The following is a 17,156-nucleotide window of genomic DNA, read 5'->3' on the forward strand; positions in this document are numbered from 1 at the left end:
GCCGTGATCTCTCCAGCACAGAGATCACAGCAGTCCGTCTCTAGCGGAGAGACCTGTGCTGGCTCCCCACTGCGCTCTGTAGCCTGCACACAGGCCTTAGGGGCCAGCTCTGCCTACCCTGCAACCTACATTTCCTGTCCTACTTGTGCCTTTCTTGGTGGAGTCTCCCTGATGCCCCCAGGCCGGAAGGAGATGCCCCTGTAAGTGTGAGCACAGATTCTGCTTTCTGTCATTAAACCCATCAAGACGGCGCCTTTGCCTTTCTCCTCAGCTACTCGAGTGTGTGTGTGTGTGTGTGTATGTGTGTGTGTGATGATCAGATCTGCACTTTGGAAAGTGGTCTGGCTGCAGAGAGACATGGGGATGGCGGGACGCAGCGGATGCAGGGAGACGGTTCTCCCAGCATCTCTAGAGCCCTGCTTTCAGGCACGTGGTGGGTCTGCACGTCCCCACCACCGCTGAACTGAAGCCACATGACCTGCCTTGTGGTCATGTGGTCAGCATGGGTCACTTCCGGGGGGCGCTTTAAGAGCCAGGGAGAGATCTGCCACATTCTCTGCCCTTGGCTGTGGCGGCTGTGAAGGCAAGTGTCAGGATGAATCTCCATCAGGCTGGGTCCCTGAGCGATCACAATGAGCAGTGCCCTCCTGCCAACCGCATGGGACCTAAAGCATGAGCAAGAAATAAACCTCTGTCATGTTCATGGAGATCTGGGGCTTGGTTGTTACTGCAGCATGACGCCACTCATGCTGACCAGTACACCTGTTAGGAGGCCCCCACCTAAGTCCAGACAAGAGATGATGGCTGTCTGGACTAGAGCCTTGGAGGAAGAGAGGGACAAAAGTGGATGGTCTGAGAGAGATTTAGGAGGTGAAATCGATGGGGCTGGGTGAAGGTGTGGCTGCCAGGGATGAAGGAAGCTGCTGCAGCCATTTTTTCTCTTTCAGGGGCATGCTTGCTCAGACATTCTCAGAAACCCATAGGTTATTTGAGATAAGATTTACCATCCTACCTTTATATCCAGGGTCAGGGCTCCGTGTTGACTCACTTCAAACCTGCCAGAGACCCAGGTGATCTGGGTCATTGCTTCATGCAGGAAGAGCCTTGTCCTAAAGGTGAAAGCTGAAGCCACAACAGCTACCGTGAATTGATCGGACCTACGGTGCTACGCTAGGGCTTTACAAATAGCATCGAGTACAACACTAGAACAGGGCTGCCGGGTAGGCTGTGTTACGGTTTCCATCTCACAGATGGGGAAACTGACGCTCAGAGAGCAATAAGACCTTCCCTAGGTAGGAGGTGACAGAGCCAGGATCCAAAGCCAGCCTGTGTGGCTCCAAACCCACAACTTTTACCTAAGGCTGCGTCATTGCCAGAGACAGAGAAACCCCTCAGTGAATGAGCTGGGAGTCGAGGCTGCGCCCTCCTCTCCGAGCAGCGGATGATGGGCAGTGGGGGAGGCCGAGGCTCCCAGCTGCTCCCTGCACGACAGCCGCCTTTACGGAGGTGTTTGGGCGTTGGCAGTGTTCTGGGCCCCCCTCAAGTGCACGCGTCACTAACTCTCCTGCATAAACATCGGGGGCTGAGTCCTGTTCTTGGCTCTATACACATGGGCGCCGGCTCCAGGCTCCCACGGATTCCAGGGAAACGGGACTGCAGGGTGTGGATGCCTGCCTTGGGGGTGTTTATCCTTGACTCCTGGAATTCAAGGTGCAAGGTTCCCACCCAAGCAGAAACAAAAGCTGCTTTACAGATGTCACCAGAGAGGCAGTGGCATCATTTCGCTTGCTGTTAATTCTCTCTCTCTCGCATTTTTCATTTATCTCGGCAGAGGATGGTAAACTCACACAGTCCCTCAGCCCAAGTCTTTATGCTGTGTTTGTGCTTGGAGAGCTCAGGTTTTAGAGTCAGATAGACCTGGGTTCCCGTGCCAGCTTTGCCACGTATGCTCTCCGTAACCTTGAACAAGTTACTTACCATCTCTGAGCCTCAGTTTGGTCATCTCAAAAATGGGTTACCAGGTATAAACTCACAGGGCTGTTGGGATGATTAGGGGAGGTATTGTATGTAAAACATGCACTCTGGCCCTTAGTTCTAAGGGGAAGGAAGACCCTTCACAAACCACCAGCCAAATACATCAATTAATCCCAAGCTGATAGGCTATGGGGATGAAGGAGAGAGGGTTGTCCCTGCCTGTGATGAGGGACCTGGGGCTCCTCTAGCTCCTGCGGTGAGGGGAGGCCCTCAGGAGGTGACTTTTAGGCTAAGACCTAAAAGGAGGTCTTAGGAGGAGGAGAAGTTGGTCACTAAAGGCTGGGGGGAGTCGGGGGTGATTCCAGGCCCAGGCAGCAGCTGCTGCAGAAGCCTTGAGGTGGGAAAGAGGAGGCAGGCGTAGGGTGAGGAAGGAGGGGGATGGGAGGGTGGGGCAGAGTCAGCAGGGCAGGCAGAGGCTGGGGCCCGCTGGGGCCTCCAGGTCATGCAGGAGAATCTGCATTTTTTCCTAAAGGCAATGAGAGCCAGTGACACTTTCAGTGGCTTAGTACATGGTCAGGTGTGCCCTTTAGAAGCTCACTCTGGTGGCTTGCTGTGTGGCAGGGGACTGGCATGGGGCGAGATGGGACCATGTGAGCGAGTTCAACCCATCAAGCCTGACACTGAGCTCCTGAACCAAGTCAGGGGCAGGGAGAGAGTCCGGACTCCTTAGGATGGAGAATTCCTGGCACTTGGTGTTTACTGTGGGAGTGAGTCCAGGGAGAGTGCCCTTCTCCACTGTGAGCCCTTTGAAGACAAGGATTAAGTTTGATTTTTCTCTGTATCCACAAGACCCAGCATGGGCTTCACACCGAGAGCCAAAATGTTTACGGCACGCACAAATGGCAGTGAGATGTTAGTGTAGGCTTGTGTATGTGCAGTCTGCTTCTGACCGTCATCCCACTGTCGCCAGGCAGAGGGGCAGGGACCTGGTACTTCCTTGTCCTAATTAAGGCGTCGTTACTGAGCTGCTTCAACCTCATGTCAGTGCTAGAAATATTTGGGGGCTGGGTGGGGAGATGGGCACCCCCACACACTTACCCCTGGGGTCCCACACCTGCGGGGCTGGGCCTGGTTTGGAACCGTGGGGCAGCCCTGCTGGCCCTTCCATAGGTGCAAGGGTCATGGGCTGAGTTGCTGGCACCACGTGTGTGCATGACGTCCCTGTGTCCCTGTGTGTGTGTGGGGGGGGGTGTTGCTTTTCGAGTACACTTATTCCCCTACATTCAGGTTTGTGTTTTTCTGATTGGCCCAGAGGGCTGAATGTGCTACAGCAACAGGCAGGCAGGCTTTGTGGTGAAGACAGCGCAGCTGCAGAGAAAGCCAGAGAGCCTTTCAGTTGCTGCCTTGCTGGGTGGTGCTGGTGAGATTGTTTCCTCAACTGTAAACCGGGCACACTCATGGCTTTAGGGCTGTTGTGAACAGGTATCCACCAGGCCAACCAGAAATGTGTCCTGCGAATGAGGACCAGGAGAGGGACTTCCTCTTGTCTCCAGGGAAAGGCATCCACTGGGTGGATAACAGGTGCTAATGGGCACCCCCAGCTTCCGGAGCCTCTGCCCACATCAGTGCTGAGGTTCCGGCTGAAGGGATCTGTGTCCCTTCTGTTTTACAGGAATCAGGAAGAGTCTGGGGTCTACATTTTGATCCCTTCTGGTTGGGGCGGGGAGGGGTGGTAAGGGGAGTGCTGGGGTTGGTTTGGTCAAGTCCACCACTGAGAAGATGGGGCTGGAAGCTCTATTTCGGGGGGCTGGGAGTGAGGGTGGGAAAGCCAGTGTGGGATGACTCCATGCCAAAGCAGGGCAAGAACCCCAAGGGTCAATCTCTGAACCCAAATTCTAAGTCCAGGGCCTCTGGGCCTTCAGTGTGTGGGCTGTAGGGTCAGAGGTGAGGAGGTCAGGGCTGAGCAAGCAGGGCTCAGGCCAGCATGTGGAGGGGTGCTTACAACTGCCAGTCAGCATAGGAGCGCAGCTGTGCCCCTCCGATTTCAAGAGGCCTTGGGATTCCAGGCCAGAGCTACCACAGGGGCAGTCAGAGCAGTGTAGAAGCAGCCAGAGGATAGCACATCATGTTAGGATGGGCCTGGGCTCCCAGAGCACCCTGAGAGCCCTTCCTATTAGAGCATCTTCACAGTGTAAGGTGAGCCTCCTATCCTATTAGAGCATCTTCACAGTGTAAGGTGCCATCTTTATCTGTGTTAATCTTCCCTGGGGGCCGGGGAATGTGACATCCAGCTTCCTGGGCCTATGACCCCGCGCCGGGCCTGGACTGGTGCACAGTCAGTCCTCAGGACATGAAATATGGAATTGACAAGCTACACCAGTAAGTTCAGCTCAATTAGTATCTCCTGAGCACATACTATGTGCTTTGTCCCTGACTCATCCCTGTCATTCGGGTGGTTCCCAGCCAAGACTTCGTTTCTATTTCTTGAGAAACCATCTCTGGCCCTTCCAGATGGAAGCTGCCTGCTTAGGCCTGGATAAAAATGACATCCTGCTAAAACCAAGTCTTCACTAGATGTTGGCCAGTCCAAACTGATAGCCTCTTTGAGGCCTCCTAACATGGGTTCTCTGCCACATGTCCAGCAGGTTTTGAATCAAGGTTTCCTGTGGTTTACAAGGCAAACCCAGTCACAGAATGGCTTGGAGCTGGGCCTCTCATGAGGGTGCTCTGTGGGTGCAATGGGGGCTCCCCCTCAAGGAGAAACATGGAACAGCTGCGGAGGCCGTCAATTTTACTCAAAGGTTTAGAAAAGAAAAAGATATAAGTTTTTATAGACACGTGCAGACAAAAGGAACAGGATCTACTTTTCCATACGAGCCAAACTCTCGGTCTGGAGTCAAATGGAACATCTCTATAAGTGTACAAAACAAAGCACACGTCTTTAACAGAAATTTGCACGTAAGCTGGGCAGCACCAGACCATCCCCTACTATTCCCAACCCTCTTCTGTTCTCTTGTGCCGGGAGGGCTACTCTTGTGACCACATTTGAGGATCTCTGACTGTTGGTGTTCTGGGGAAACAGCTCAGACCACGTGTGCACATGGTCAAGTGGTTTTGCACTCCTGTCCCTCCCATAATCCACTGCTAGCAAGATTCAACACCCGAGCCAAGAGGTGAATGATCTGGAATCAACGTAAGATCTCATTTTCAGGAATTCTTAGACATTGGGTGAATTCTAGGTCTGACTCTGCCACTGAATCAGAAACAGGTAGGTAATTTCTTCCCAATCTGCTCTTCAGTTTCCCTATCTGTAAAATGGGAGGAGTGGGCTGTACAATCTCTCTGAGGTTCCTTTCAGCTTCAACATTTTATGTTAGACCTCTACTCCTTGTCCAGGTGGGTATAATTCAGATTCAATTAACATTTATCATGTCAAACTAAAATGGATTGTGAGCATACTTCCATACACATTATTTGTGTTCTCAAAACCCCAGAAAGATAGGTGTTATTACCTCCATTTTCTTTACAAAACAGCAGCTCAGAGAAGTTTAGTATGTTAACTGAGGTCACACAGACAGGAAGTTGCAGAGCTGTGATTCAGTCTCAGGCCTGTTTCTGGCTTTGTGTCCAAGGGGCTGAGAGCACACACTGTGTGCCCAACAACAACTCAGCTTCCTTCAGCCCTCTCTCCCTGCCTGCCCAGGACCTCAGCTCTGTGCTCTGGGGTAGGGGGCCGAGGATGGGTGCCAGTTGGGGCTATAGGCCACTGGTAGTACAGGTGGACTTTGGCCAACAAGTGTTGATAATGTTCTGGAAGGCTGGCAAGGGGCAGGTTATCAAGGGCTGAGAGAGCATCTCTGGCCTAGCCTGGGTCTGGGTCTCCCAGGTGAGTCTTCCAGGCCCCATTTGTGCCTTTAGCTTAAGGAGCTGCCTGCTCTTTGCTTTGCTTTGCTTTGCCATCTGGGAGCCCCTACCTGCCATACGGCTTGCCATCCCCAGAGACCCACCCTCAGATATTCCTGTCCACCTTTCCCAGCCTTCGAATCATCTCACAGTACCTCTGGGCTGAGGGCAGGGAAGGAAGAGATGTGCTGCGGGGACTGAGCTCAGATCTGTCTCGACCATTAGGAGGGCGACTTCAAGGATGCTTTTATTTCAGCCAATTCAATCACCACCAGTCTGCCTGCAATGATGGCTTTTGAGCCCTCAGTTATCTTCTCAGAACCTTAAGGTGGCCTCAACTCCTGGCATGACACTGGGCAAGTAAATTTCTCTTTTGGCCTCAGTGTCCTCATCTAGGCAATAACCAGCTGGTTGGGTCCCCATGGATCGCAGGTCCTCCCAGCGGTGACATTTTAGCATCCACTATCTTTGACTTTACCTTCCCAGAGGAGGGGGACAGACTAGATGCCTTTGGAGAGTGCATCAAGCTTAAAAATTGCACTCCCGCTGTCTGGTGCTCTCACTCGGCGTCCGCAGGTGCTACTCCATCCCTCCACACCAAAGGCACACCCGCACCCCGGCCAGGCCCCCGGTAGATCCAGGCCTGGCCTTTTAGCCTCGCAACTCCGGAAACGCTAGAGCAGCGCTAGAGCCGCGACTGCGGCGGTGGCGGAGGCGCAGGGGGCGGAGGAGGAGAGATGCGCCCACTTGTCCCGCGGCCTCCGCAGCGGCCCTGGCCCCAGCCCCGGGCCAGAAAGGTCCCTGGAGCCCTTCGGCTTGTTGCTTGCGCCTGGGGCCGGTTGGGAGTGCGCCACCGGTCGATGGCACCTAACCGACCCCTGCGGCCTCGCAGCCCCCCAACTTGGCAGAGAGAGCGCAGGCTCCTCTTCGCTCTCAGCGGCGGTGAGATAGGGGCCGCGGCGCTCGCACGCCTGCGTCTCGCCCTTCCCGTGCCTAAGCGCGGGGAACTACACCTCCCGGGTCCGGGGCTCTCCCGGGTGGGAGTGGAGGTGGGAGCACCATTTCTGGCTGGATGTGGGTCTACATTCATTGCTTCCGTCTCCCGCGGGAGCCCATCTCTCTCCGCGCCTCATCCCCCTCCGCATCTCCGCGTCTCGCCAGCTCTGCGCCCGCCTCCCACCGAGCTCGCCGGGTGAAGGGCAGCCGCAGCGCACACCCGCTCCCTGTCCGCAGTCCCTGACCCCTCTGGCCACCGCGGGGTCACCGCCCGCTAAGGCCAACCCTCCCTTCTCGCCGAGGGCGCCGAGTAGAGGGACTAAAGTTCGGGCGCCTTCGTCCGGCGGAAGGGCCTGCGCCCCGAGGGCCGCGGCCCGGGCGCTGGGAGGTCAAACGCGGCGCTGGCCTCACCTGTTTCTCCAGCGGCTCCTTGGCCGAGAGAGTAGGCTTGGGGGAGGGCGCGCGGTCGCAGACGCAGCCCTCCAGCAGGTAGAGCCCCGAGGGCCGCGAGCTCGAGTCGCTCTCGAAGTAGAAGAGCAGGTTCTGCAGCAGCGCGAACCACTTGGTTTGCCATTTTGTGTTGTCCGAACTCCGCTTGCTCAGGTAGCCCTTGCGCGTGCCGTCCTTGCGCGCCAGCAGTCCCAGGGACGCGACGTGGCCATCGTTCAGCCGGATCCCCTTCTGCATGGTGCTCGGAGGCCAGCTAGACTCCACGCGCTTACATTTTCTCCGTGCGGCACCCGGCAGCCCCTGTCCGTGCGCGCTGCCTCTCTCAGGCGCTCGCTCGCTCCTTCTCGCTCTCCCCTCCCCCCAAATTTCTACAGTCCGGGATCTGGCGCCGAGCCGCGGCTGCTGGAATCCAGATGTACCATTCCCCTCCAGAACCTCTTCCCCGCTTCGCAGAGCCCCCGGGCCCGGGAGATGCCTCCCGACCCTCCCCTGGCGCCGGGCAAACTGAGGGACTGGCGAGCTGCGCGCTGGCGAGGGACAGGCGGAGTCATGTGACGCCGATCCCTCGAAGAGCCCGCTTTAGCAGCGCGGACAGGGACACACGCACGCAGCCCGCCAAGGCGCAGAGCCGCGCGCAGGCTGCACCTTGGCGCCTCCTCCCCCTCCCCGGACACACAGACGCACACGCATAAACAAATCCTGTCCTCCCTCCCCTGATCTCCTCTTCTCCCCTTCGGGTGTTAAAAAGCAAATCAGATCAATTTTCGTTTAACCCAGTGGAACACCGGAGGCTCGCCATCCCGGGAGTTTGCGTCTTTGCGCCCCGCCGCGGCGCACTGTAGACCTGGGGTTAAGTCCCATTTGTCATTTCCTCCTCCAAAGGCTTCCTCCTGGTACTTTATTTTTCTAATCCGTGGTGGATGGAGGAAGGTGGATGGCGAAACAGAGCTGAAAGAGCTTTCAGTTCTAATATTTGCGTAATCGTCCAGGTCACATTCATTTCAGCATCCAGCCCCACTTCTGGTGGCTTCCCCAGCGACCTAAGGACAATACAGACGGAGATGTGGAGGGGGAGGTGAGCGTTTATTTTATTTTATTTTGAGTGTTGCCATAATTACGGGCGCCACCCCCTGCGCCCTGCGGTCTGGCCGGCGAGCCGCTGCTGGGAGTTTTCTGCAAATACCCTCCAAAGCCTGAAGGCGGGCTTCAAACGCAGGCGCCAGGGACCATGGGAGCCTTCAAATAGCTGCGCTGGCGCAATGATACCTTAATGATAGATTTTCCGTTCTTATTTTTAGCTCCCATTCGCCTACACAGTTACACGGCATTTATCCGAGAACGTCACAGCGCCCGCCTGCTGCACCGGGAGGGCGCGCGGGCCGCCGGGCAGCCGGGGCGCTGGAGCGGGGAGCGCGCACCGCCGTCTGCCGCAGAGGGCAGCGGCCTCGCTCGGGCCGGGAGCGGCGCCCAGCCCGGCCTGGCCTGTTTGCAGCGGGGATAGGCGGCCGCGTAGCCCTCAAGAGGAAGGAAGAAAGGACACCATTTTTCAGAACCTGCGCCCCCCCCCCCCCCGGCAACATGCACACACCCTGGTTTGGAGCGAAGGAAGGGCCTGGGAATCAGGTAGCCCTGGGAAGGCCCAGGGAAGTCCACGGAGAGACACCCGGCTGTGGCTGAATTGGACCTGCCCCGGTCCTGGGCACGATGGCGCAAGCCTGCCTTTTTTAGGTGGGGACAGTTCCGAGGGAGAGATTGACCGTGTTAACCTTAGTCTTCCCTCTCGGTTCCCACGCTCCGGGCTTGGGAACTGTCTAAGGACGCGGTGAGGCTGGTTTTTCTTCCCGAATAATGAAAGCAAAGAAGGGAGATGGCTAAGCTTCTTCATTTAGTCTCGATTTTCCCAAGAAGGTCCCTATACTGTGACCACCTTTACTTCTCTTTTGCCCTCTTTATGGAAGCAGAGTTTCCAGAAGTGAGGTTCCTAATCCAGGCTCTCTTAGTGTAAACTCTTCTATTAGGAAGCCTGATACAGAGGCCAAGGGAGGGTCAGGGAAGGGACACTGTTCTAAGTGCTTCAGATCCGCTAAGTTGTTTAATCCTCACATAACTCTATGGAGTAGTGTCCACCCCTCCCCCGCCGCCCCGACCCCTCATCAGCTCTATTGTACAGAAGCGGGAAACGGAGGCGTGGAGGGGTTGAGTGACTTGTGCAGAGTCACTCAGCTGGAAAGTGGCAGGGGCGGGATTTGAACTTGGTAGCCTGCCCCCACTGGCTTTGTAGAGTTGAGTGGCTGGTCCCTGTGTGGCAGAGGGGGCTCACCTTTATCCTCAAAGCAGGCAGGACCTCTCCTTGTGGGCCAGAGCCAAGATTGGGTCTGCTTGGAGGCTGCTGTGTCAGAGAGACCTATGGTACATGAGTTCTGAACTTGGCCTGCACACTGGAATCACTTGAGGACAGTTAACAATCACCTGGGGACCCAAAAAGCCACAGGCAGATTATACACTTTCATGGGTGATTTGAATGTGTAGCAAAGTTGGAGAACCGCTAATCTATGGCAGAACCAGTGATACGGTTGTTGCCCGTGAATCACTTGGGATCGGGCTCAAATGCAGATTCTCATTCTGGGGCTGAGTCTAGGGCTGAGAATCTGCATTTTTAACAGGCTCCCAGGTGAGGTGGCACTGCTCGTCTGAAGACCACTTTTTGGAGGATTTCGGGCGCTCAGGGGGTGGGAAGGGATGGAATTCATTCATTACTTCACTCATTCAGTTACATACACCTCATCCCACCACTGTTCACTGAGCCACTAGTCTGTGCCAGGACTTAGGCTGGGCCGCTGGGGACATGGTGATAAACAAAACACAGTCCCTGCTTCCTGGAGCTTAGACCAGCTCAAGGGTTCCTTCTGTATAGGGCCCTTGGCAGGAGGGAAACCATTTTCCCCTGGGTTTGGGGAAGAGGTGTAAATCAGGAAAAGAACTGAATCCACTTCCGTGGGCCTCAGCCCTGGTGCACTTAGAGCCCCTGGAAAGATTTGTTAAATATCTGTGTTCAGGCTGCACCCCAGATGGTTAAGTCAGAACCTCTGAGGGTGGGACATGGGCATCAGTACTTTGAAGGCTCCCCAGGTGATTTGAATGCACAGCCAAGGCTGAGAACCACTGATCTGAAGCTTGGACGAAGAAAATCCCCTCTCAACCTCCTCCCTCCCCACAGCTGGCACTGAGGTGGCCAAATGGCCCCCTCTTGCTGGTTTTGGAGTTCCTGGTGGGAACTCCAGGAATTCCTGGTGGGTCAGGCCACACTGGGTGGTTGGGCTTGGCTCAAAGTATCCAGGTCAGAGAGAGGAGGAGCCAGCAGCCTGGCGCTTTGATTATGTCCATCTGAGCTCCATTCATGTTGCTTTCTGTCCAATCTCTGTCAGCAGAAACCTGAGCAGAGCCTGTGAATGGGCCCCCTGGTCATTCCCCTGGTCTCCAGCCAGAGGGCCCTTGGAAGGCCCTCAGGGGAGTTGGTTAAGGAGACATCGTTTACCAGGCTGGATCCAGCTTGTGTTGGGGTGGGGATGCCAGGAAGCAGGTAGGCATGTCTTGCCATAGCAGGCAGAGGTGGGCACGTCTAGCTATCATGTGTGTTGTCTACCAGGCCAGAGACCAACTCTTCCCCGAAGGTGGAGAAGAGGTCCATGTGAGCATCACAAAGTGCATCTGGGCTTTGCCTTCTTTCACTGCATCCTCCCAATAAGGCTATTGGACAAGGGTTAATAACCCCATTGCACAGATGGAGAAACTGAGGCTGGAGAGTGGAAGCCATCTGGTCCTGGACAACACATGAAAAGATGCTCAACATCACTAATTATTAAAGAAATTCAAATCAAAACTACAATGAGGTATCACCTCATACCGGTCAGAATGGCCATCATCAAAAATATCTACAAACAATAAGTGCTGGAGAGGGTGTGAAGAAAAGGGAACCCTCCTGCACTGTTGGTGGGAACATAAATTGATACAGCCACTATGGAGAATAGTATGGAGGTTCCTTAGAAAACTAAAAATAGAACTACCATATGACCCAGCAATCCCATTGCTGGGCATATACCCAGAGAAAACCATAATTCAAAAAGACACATGTGGGGCTTCCCTGGTGGCGCAGTGGTTAAGAATCCGCCTGCCAATGCAGGGGACACGGGTTCAAGCTCTGGTCCAGGAAGATCCCACATGCTGCGGAGCAACTAAGCCCATGTGCCACAGATACTGAGCCCGTGAGCCACAACTACTGAAGCCCGTGTGCCTAGAGCCCGTGCTCCGCAACAAGAGAAGCCACCACAATGAGAAGCCCGTGCACAGCAATGAAGAGTAACCCCTGCTCGCTGCAACAAGAAAAAAGCCCGCACGCAGCAACGAAGACCCAATGCAGCCAAAACTAAAAATAAATTAAATAAAATAAATTTTAAAAAAAGACACTTGCACCCCAGTGTTCATTGCAGCACTATTTACAATAGCCAGGACATGGAAGCAACCTAAATGTCCAGCAACAGAGGAATGGATAAAGATGTGGTACCTATATACAATGGAATATTACTCAGCCGTAGAAAGGAACGAAATTGGGTCATTTGTAGAGACATGGATGGACCTAGAGAGTGTCATGCAGAGTGAAGTAAATCAGAAAGAGATAAACAAATATCATATATTAACGCGTATATGTGGAATCTAGAAAAATGGTATATATGATCTTATTTGCAAAACAGATGTAGAGACACAGACGTAGAGAACAAACCTATGGTTACCAAGGGGGGAGGGGGGAGTGGGAGGAATTGAGATATTGGGATCGACATATATACATTATTGATACTATGTGTAAAATAGATAACTAATGAGAACCTACTGTATAGCACAGGGAACTCTACTCAGTGCTCTGTGGTGACCTAAATGGGAAGGAAATCCAAAAAAAGGGGATATATGTATACGTATAGCTGATCCACTTTGCTGTACAGCAGAAACTAACACAACATTGTAAAGCAACTATACTCCAATAAAAATTAATTTAAAAATGAAAAAAACTGATCATAAAGCCTAGTGCTACCTGTTACTGACAGGGTTAGCTTGTTTTTCCCCTGAATCATGGCTTTGTACAAATCTATAAATGTAGATGTAATATCATTTCCTGGGTATTTATCGAGACTTGTCTTATGGCCCAGTATGTAGTAAATATTTGTAAATGCTTAAAAAAAAAGAGTGGAAGCAACATTTGCAGAGTCTTACAGGGAAGAGCTATGATGGGGTGTCCTGACGGCTCGACCAGAGCTCATCCCAGAGGACCTTCCTCGCTGGGTCTCCCAACTTCCAGCTCTCTGGGCTGAGGTCTCTGCAGATAGGAAAACAAGAAGGAGGATTAAGGAGTATTTTGGTGGGTTTGATATCTGCATTTAGAAATGGCCAGCTAATGACAAGGACATCACTTAGTCCAAAATCCTAAGTCTTTTTGCTTTTTTTAACTTTTATTGGAGTATAGTTGCTTTACAGTGTTGCGTTAGTTTCTGCTGCACTGCAAATTGAATCAGCTATGGATGAATTGGGAGATTGGGATCTACATATATACACTACTATGTATAAAATAGATAACTAATGAGAACCTACTGTATAACCCAGGGAACTCTTCTCAGTGCTCTGTGGTGACCTAATTGGTTAGGAAATCCTAAGAAGTCTTCATGGGGGGATTTCTGCCAGCCTTCAGACTAGAGGTCAGCTTGGGCATTTGTTGACACGGGTGTTGTGTGGGTCTGACCTGCCTTTAGGCCCTGGGAAGAGAGGATCTCCGGGGGGTGTGTGCGTGTGTGTCTGTTGTGTGTGTGGAAATATCTGAGTGGTGTGATGTGCACGTGAGAGGTGTATGTATGGTGTGTGTGTAACATGTAGAGAACCTTTGGTTTTTTGACAACATACTCTGAAAGAAAAATGTAGTTTTCACATCACTTAAAACAATGAAGCATTAAGTATGTGGAGTCAGAGGACTTTTGGAAATGGAAGCTTTGTCGATAGGGGCTCACTACTCTAACTTTGGGCTCAGTTGGTTAGCTTTGCCCCAGGATCCACATGCAGATGTCAGGGGCTTATACCTTTACTTTCTGGCCAGTGAAAATAGCCATATTATACCATTAGATTATAAGTGTAATGCAGGCTTTTTGTAAAGTATTAAGGCCTTATAGAAAATAAAGAGATAACTTCTCCATTGATTTTTTTTTTTTTTTTGCTACTTAATGTCCTTGACTTTTCTCTTTGCCAGTATATTTACCACAAAGGGCTTCTATAATACACGCTATTTTATAATCTCAATCTCTCTCTTACTCTCTATTTACTTAACAGTATGTGAGGACATCTTCTCATATTACTACAAATTGTAATTAACAGATTCTTTATGATTGGGCATTTAGGTTGTTTTCAAGTCATAGTTTTTGGAATAATGCTGCAATTAATATCTTTGTATATACATTTCCCTCCCTTATGCTAAATTCCTGAAAGTGAAATTTCTAGGTTAAAAGAACATATGTTTGAAACATTAGTGCCTATTAATTGATTTCCAAAGAGAACTTTTATTCTTTACATGGCTGTCCATAAGGCTGAGACTGTCCATTTCTCCATTTCTTTGTCAATCTTGGATATTGATATTATCCATCTCCTAAATATTTGCCTGTTTTGAAAGAACAGAAATGACATTCCTTTCTTGTATTGATTTTCATTTTTTAAATTGCTGTGAGGTTAGACTTTTTTAATGTTTATAATTATTTACATTCCTTTTGGGAATTTCTTGTTAATATGTATTTTTTTCAGTTGTGTTTATATTTTTCATGTACATTTATCACAGTGCTTTATGTATGAGGGATATTAACCATCAGTTTTTATATGTGTTGCAAATAATTTTCACAGTCTGTTGCTTGTCTTTAATGCTATATATCTATATCTATATACTGTATATGTCTTTATATGGATTGTAAGAAATTTTAAAACTTGGGTGTAAACATCTTTTTCTTTATGGTTTCTGATTTTAGATTCCCTGCCCACTTGTGCCAGTTCCTTCAAGATTAAAACATATTTGCCCATATTTTCTTCTTCAATTTTATAATTTTATTTTTTCAATTTATACTTTTACTTCATTTGGTGTTTGAGTGAGGTTGGGATCTGGCTTATTATTAATTTTTCCCAAATATCTAGCAAGTTGTTCTAATACCCTTGATTGAATAATCCAAACTCTACCACTGATAGGAAGTAGCATCTTTATCATATACCAAATTCTTGTCAATACTTGGGACTATTTCAGGATGCTGCTTTTTGTCCCATTGTTCTGTCTGTCTGTTCTTTTTTTTTTTTTGTTACGTGGGCCTCTCACTGTTGTGGCCTCTCCCCTTGCGGAGCACAGGCTCCGGACGCACAGGCTCAGCAGCCATGGCTCACGGGCCTAGCCGCTCTGCGGCATGTGGGATCTTCCCGGACCGGGGCACGAACCCGTGTCCCCTGCATCGGCAGGCGGACTCTCAACCACTGCGCCACCAGGGAAGCCCTGTCTGTCTGTTCTTAATACCAGTGATTTTTGTTTCTTTCTGCTTTTACCAACCATTTTGAAATCTGGCCATAGAGAAACACCCTCCTCATTTTTCTTTTTTACAGTGTTCCTAAATATTCTTTTGTATTTATTCTTCAAGATTAACTTACTACTCATTTTGTCAAGTTCCAGAAAAGTCTCTTTGAGATTTTGACTGGAATGACATTGAAAATATCTATTCATTTAGGAAGAATAAATACTTTTACAATGTTTTGTCTTCTTATTCAAGAAAAAAGTACATCACTCCAATTCTTTGTCTTTCAAAATCTTCCGATAGAATTTTATGTGTTTCTTTTTTATGTATATATCTTGCACATTTCTTGTTTAAAATTTATTTGTGGGTATTTTCTATTTTTTGGTTGCTAATGAAAATATGATCTTTTTTCCTATTTTTAAAAAAGACATTGTTGGTATATAAGAAAGCTATTGCTATTTATTTATTTTGTAGGCTGCTGCTATCCTGAATTCTTCTAGTTTTTAAAAATTTAGTTTTTAAACTAGACAATTGGAATAGATTTCCCAATATTTAGGCATTCTTGTATTTCTTAGATAAAACCCACTTGGCCATGGTGGATTTTTACATTATCACTGGTTTACTTGGCTTGTTTATCTCTCCTGAGTTACTCTTGGTAATTTAAGCTTCCAAGATCATTTATTTATATTTTCCAATTTATTACATAGATCTGAACCAAACATTTTCTTACAAGTTTTCTAATTTTCTCCATCTATGTTACTTCTCTATTATAGGTGCTGATTTTGTGTTTTTATATTATCTGATTTTTCTTGCAAAGGTTTTAACTATATTATTATTAAGACTTTAAATTTATTTGTTAATTCTATCCTTTTTCTGGCTCATTAATATACACTTATATCTTTATTAAATTTATCCTCCCACTTTCTTTAGATTTGTTGTTTTCTCCTAACTTCTTGAATGCTTTATTTGAATGCTTAATTTATTTATTTTTATTATTTCTTGCTTAGTAGCTATTTAAGATTATGCCTTTTCTTTATGTATATATATTTAAAATTAATTTTATTTTATTTTATTTATTTTTGGTTGCGTTGGGTCTTCGTTGCTGTGTGTGGGCTTTTCTCTAGTTGCAGCGAGCAGGGGCTACTCTTCGTTGTGGTGCGCGGGCTTCTCATTGTGGTGTCTTCTCTTGTTGCGGAGCACAGGCTTTAGGCACGTGGGCTTCAGTAGTTGCAGCACGCGAGCTCAGTAGTTGTGGCTTGCGGGCTCTAGAGCACAGGCTCAGTAGTTGTGGCGCACAGGCTTAGTTGCTTCGTGGCATGTGGGATCTTCCTGGACCAGGGCTTGAACCTGTGTCCCCTGCATTGGCAGGTGGATTCTTAACCACTGCGCCACCAGGGAAGCCCACGCCTTTTCTTTCAAGTGCAGACTTTTTCTGGATCCACTAGGATTGCTATATAAATTTCTGATTATCACTCCATTAAAATATTCTGAAGTTAGTTTATTTTTTAGGCAGATAGTTTTCAAAGTTTAATTGAATACTCTCTGAACTTCCAAGTAGATTTTTTGCTTGCTTTGGCATACTTCTGGTTCTATTATATCATACTTAGAGAACGTGGTCAGTATTATTTCTACATTTTGAAGTTTCTCACTGTTTTTGTTGTGCCCTGTATATGGTCAATTTAATGATTGTTCTATGGCCCCTGGGAAAGAAGATACATATTCTGTTCACAGGGTATGGAGTTTGACAAATATCTAACAGCTTAATTTAATAAGTTATATTTCAGGACAAATCTCTAATTCTGGTCTCTGTTCAGGGCAGCTGGCAGCTGTGCACAGAAGTTACAGCTGTTTGCACAGTTGTGAGCACCAGGGCTGAAAAAGCCAATATTCCCTTCTAACTCAGTCCAGTGTCCCTGTGGATCAGGGACTTGCTAACATCCAGAGCTCAGTAGCAGACCAGGAAGCAAACATAAAGGGCCTCTGAGTAGCCAAAGGGAAACCCACAGCTCTAAGGCTCTGATTTAACCAGAGACAAGCCCCCCGGACCGTTGTCCATCACCTCGGCATATACACTGTATACTGCCTTCTGGTGAACTTGACTGTTAGCCTTTTTAGCCCATCGAGAATCAGGAGCAAAAATTTGGCCAATGTGTGAGCTGAGCATATGGTTGCCCATCCATTCCTCCATGAGCACAGAGTACAGTGCGGCAGTCCGACCACCAGTGTAAGAAGCTCGTGCCGGGCATCTCGCATTTGCCACTT

General features: G+C 49.5%; 1 protein-coding gene across 1 annotated transcript in view; it reads right to left on the reverse strand.

The window, feature by feature from the left end:
• The window catches only part of RASGRF1 (Ras protein specific guanine nucleotide releasing factor 1), a 104,917-nt gene extending 96,995 nt beyond the window's left edge, over positions 1-7,922 (reverse strand). The window contains exon 1 of the mRNA XM_081229514.1: positions 7,285-7,922. Coding sequence (XP_081085640.1) covers positions 7,285-7,560 — 276 coding nt within the window. The 5' untranslated portion in view covers positions 7,561-7,922. The remainder of the gene's footprint in view (positions 1-7,284) is intronic.
• Between the last annotated feature and the right edge of the window lie 9,234 nt (positions 7,923-17,156).

Source organism: Mesoplodon bidens (genome assembly GCF_964165515.1).
Source record: "Mesoplodon bidens genome assembly, chromosome: 3".
Lineage (NCBI taxonomy): Eukaryota > Metazoa > Chordata > Mammalia > Artiodactyla > Ziphiidae > Mesoplodon > Mesoplodon bidens.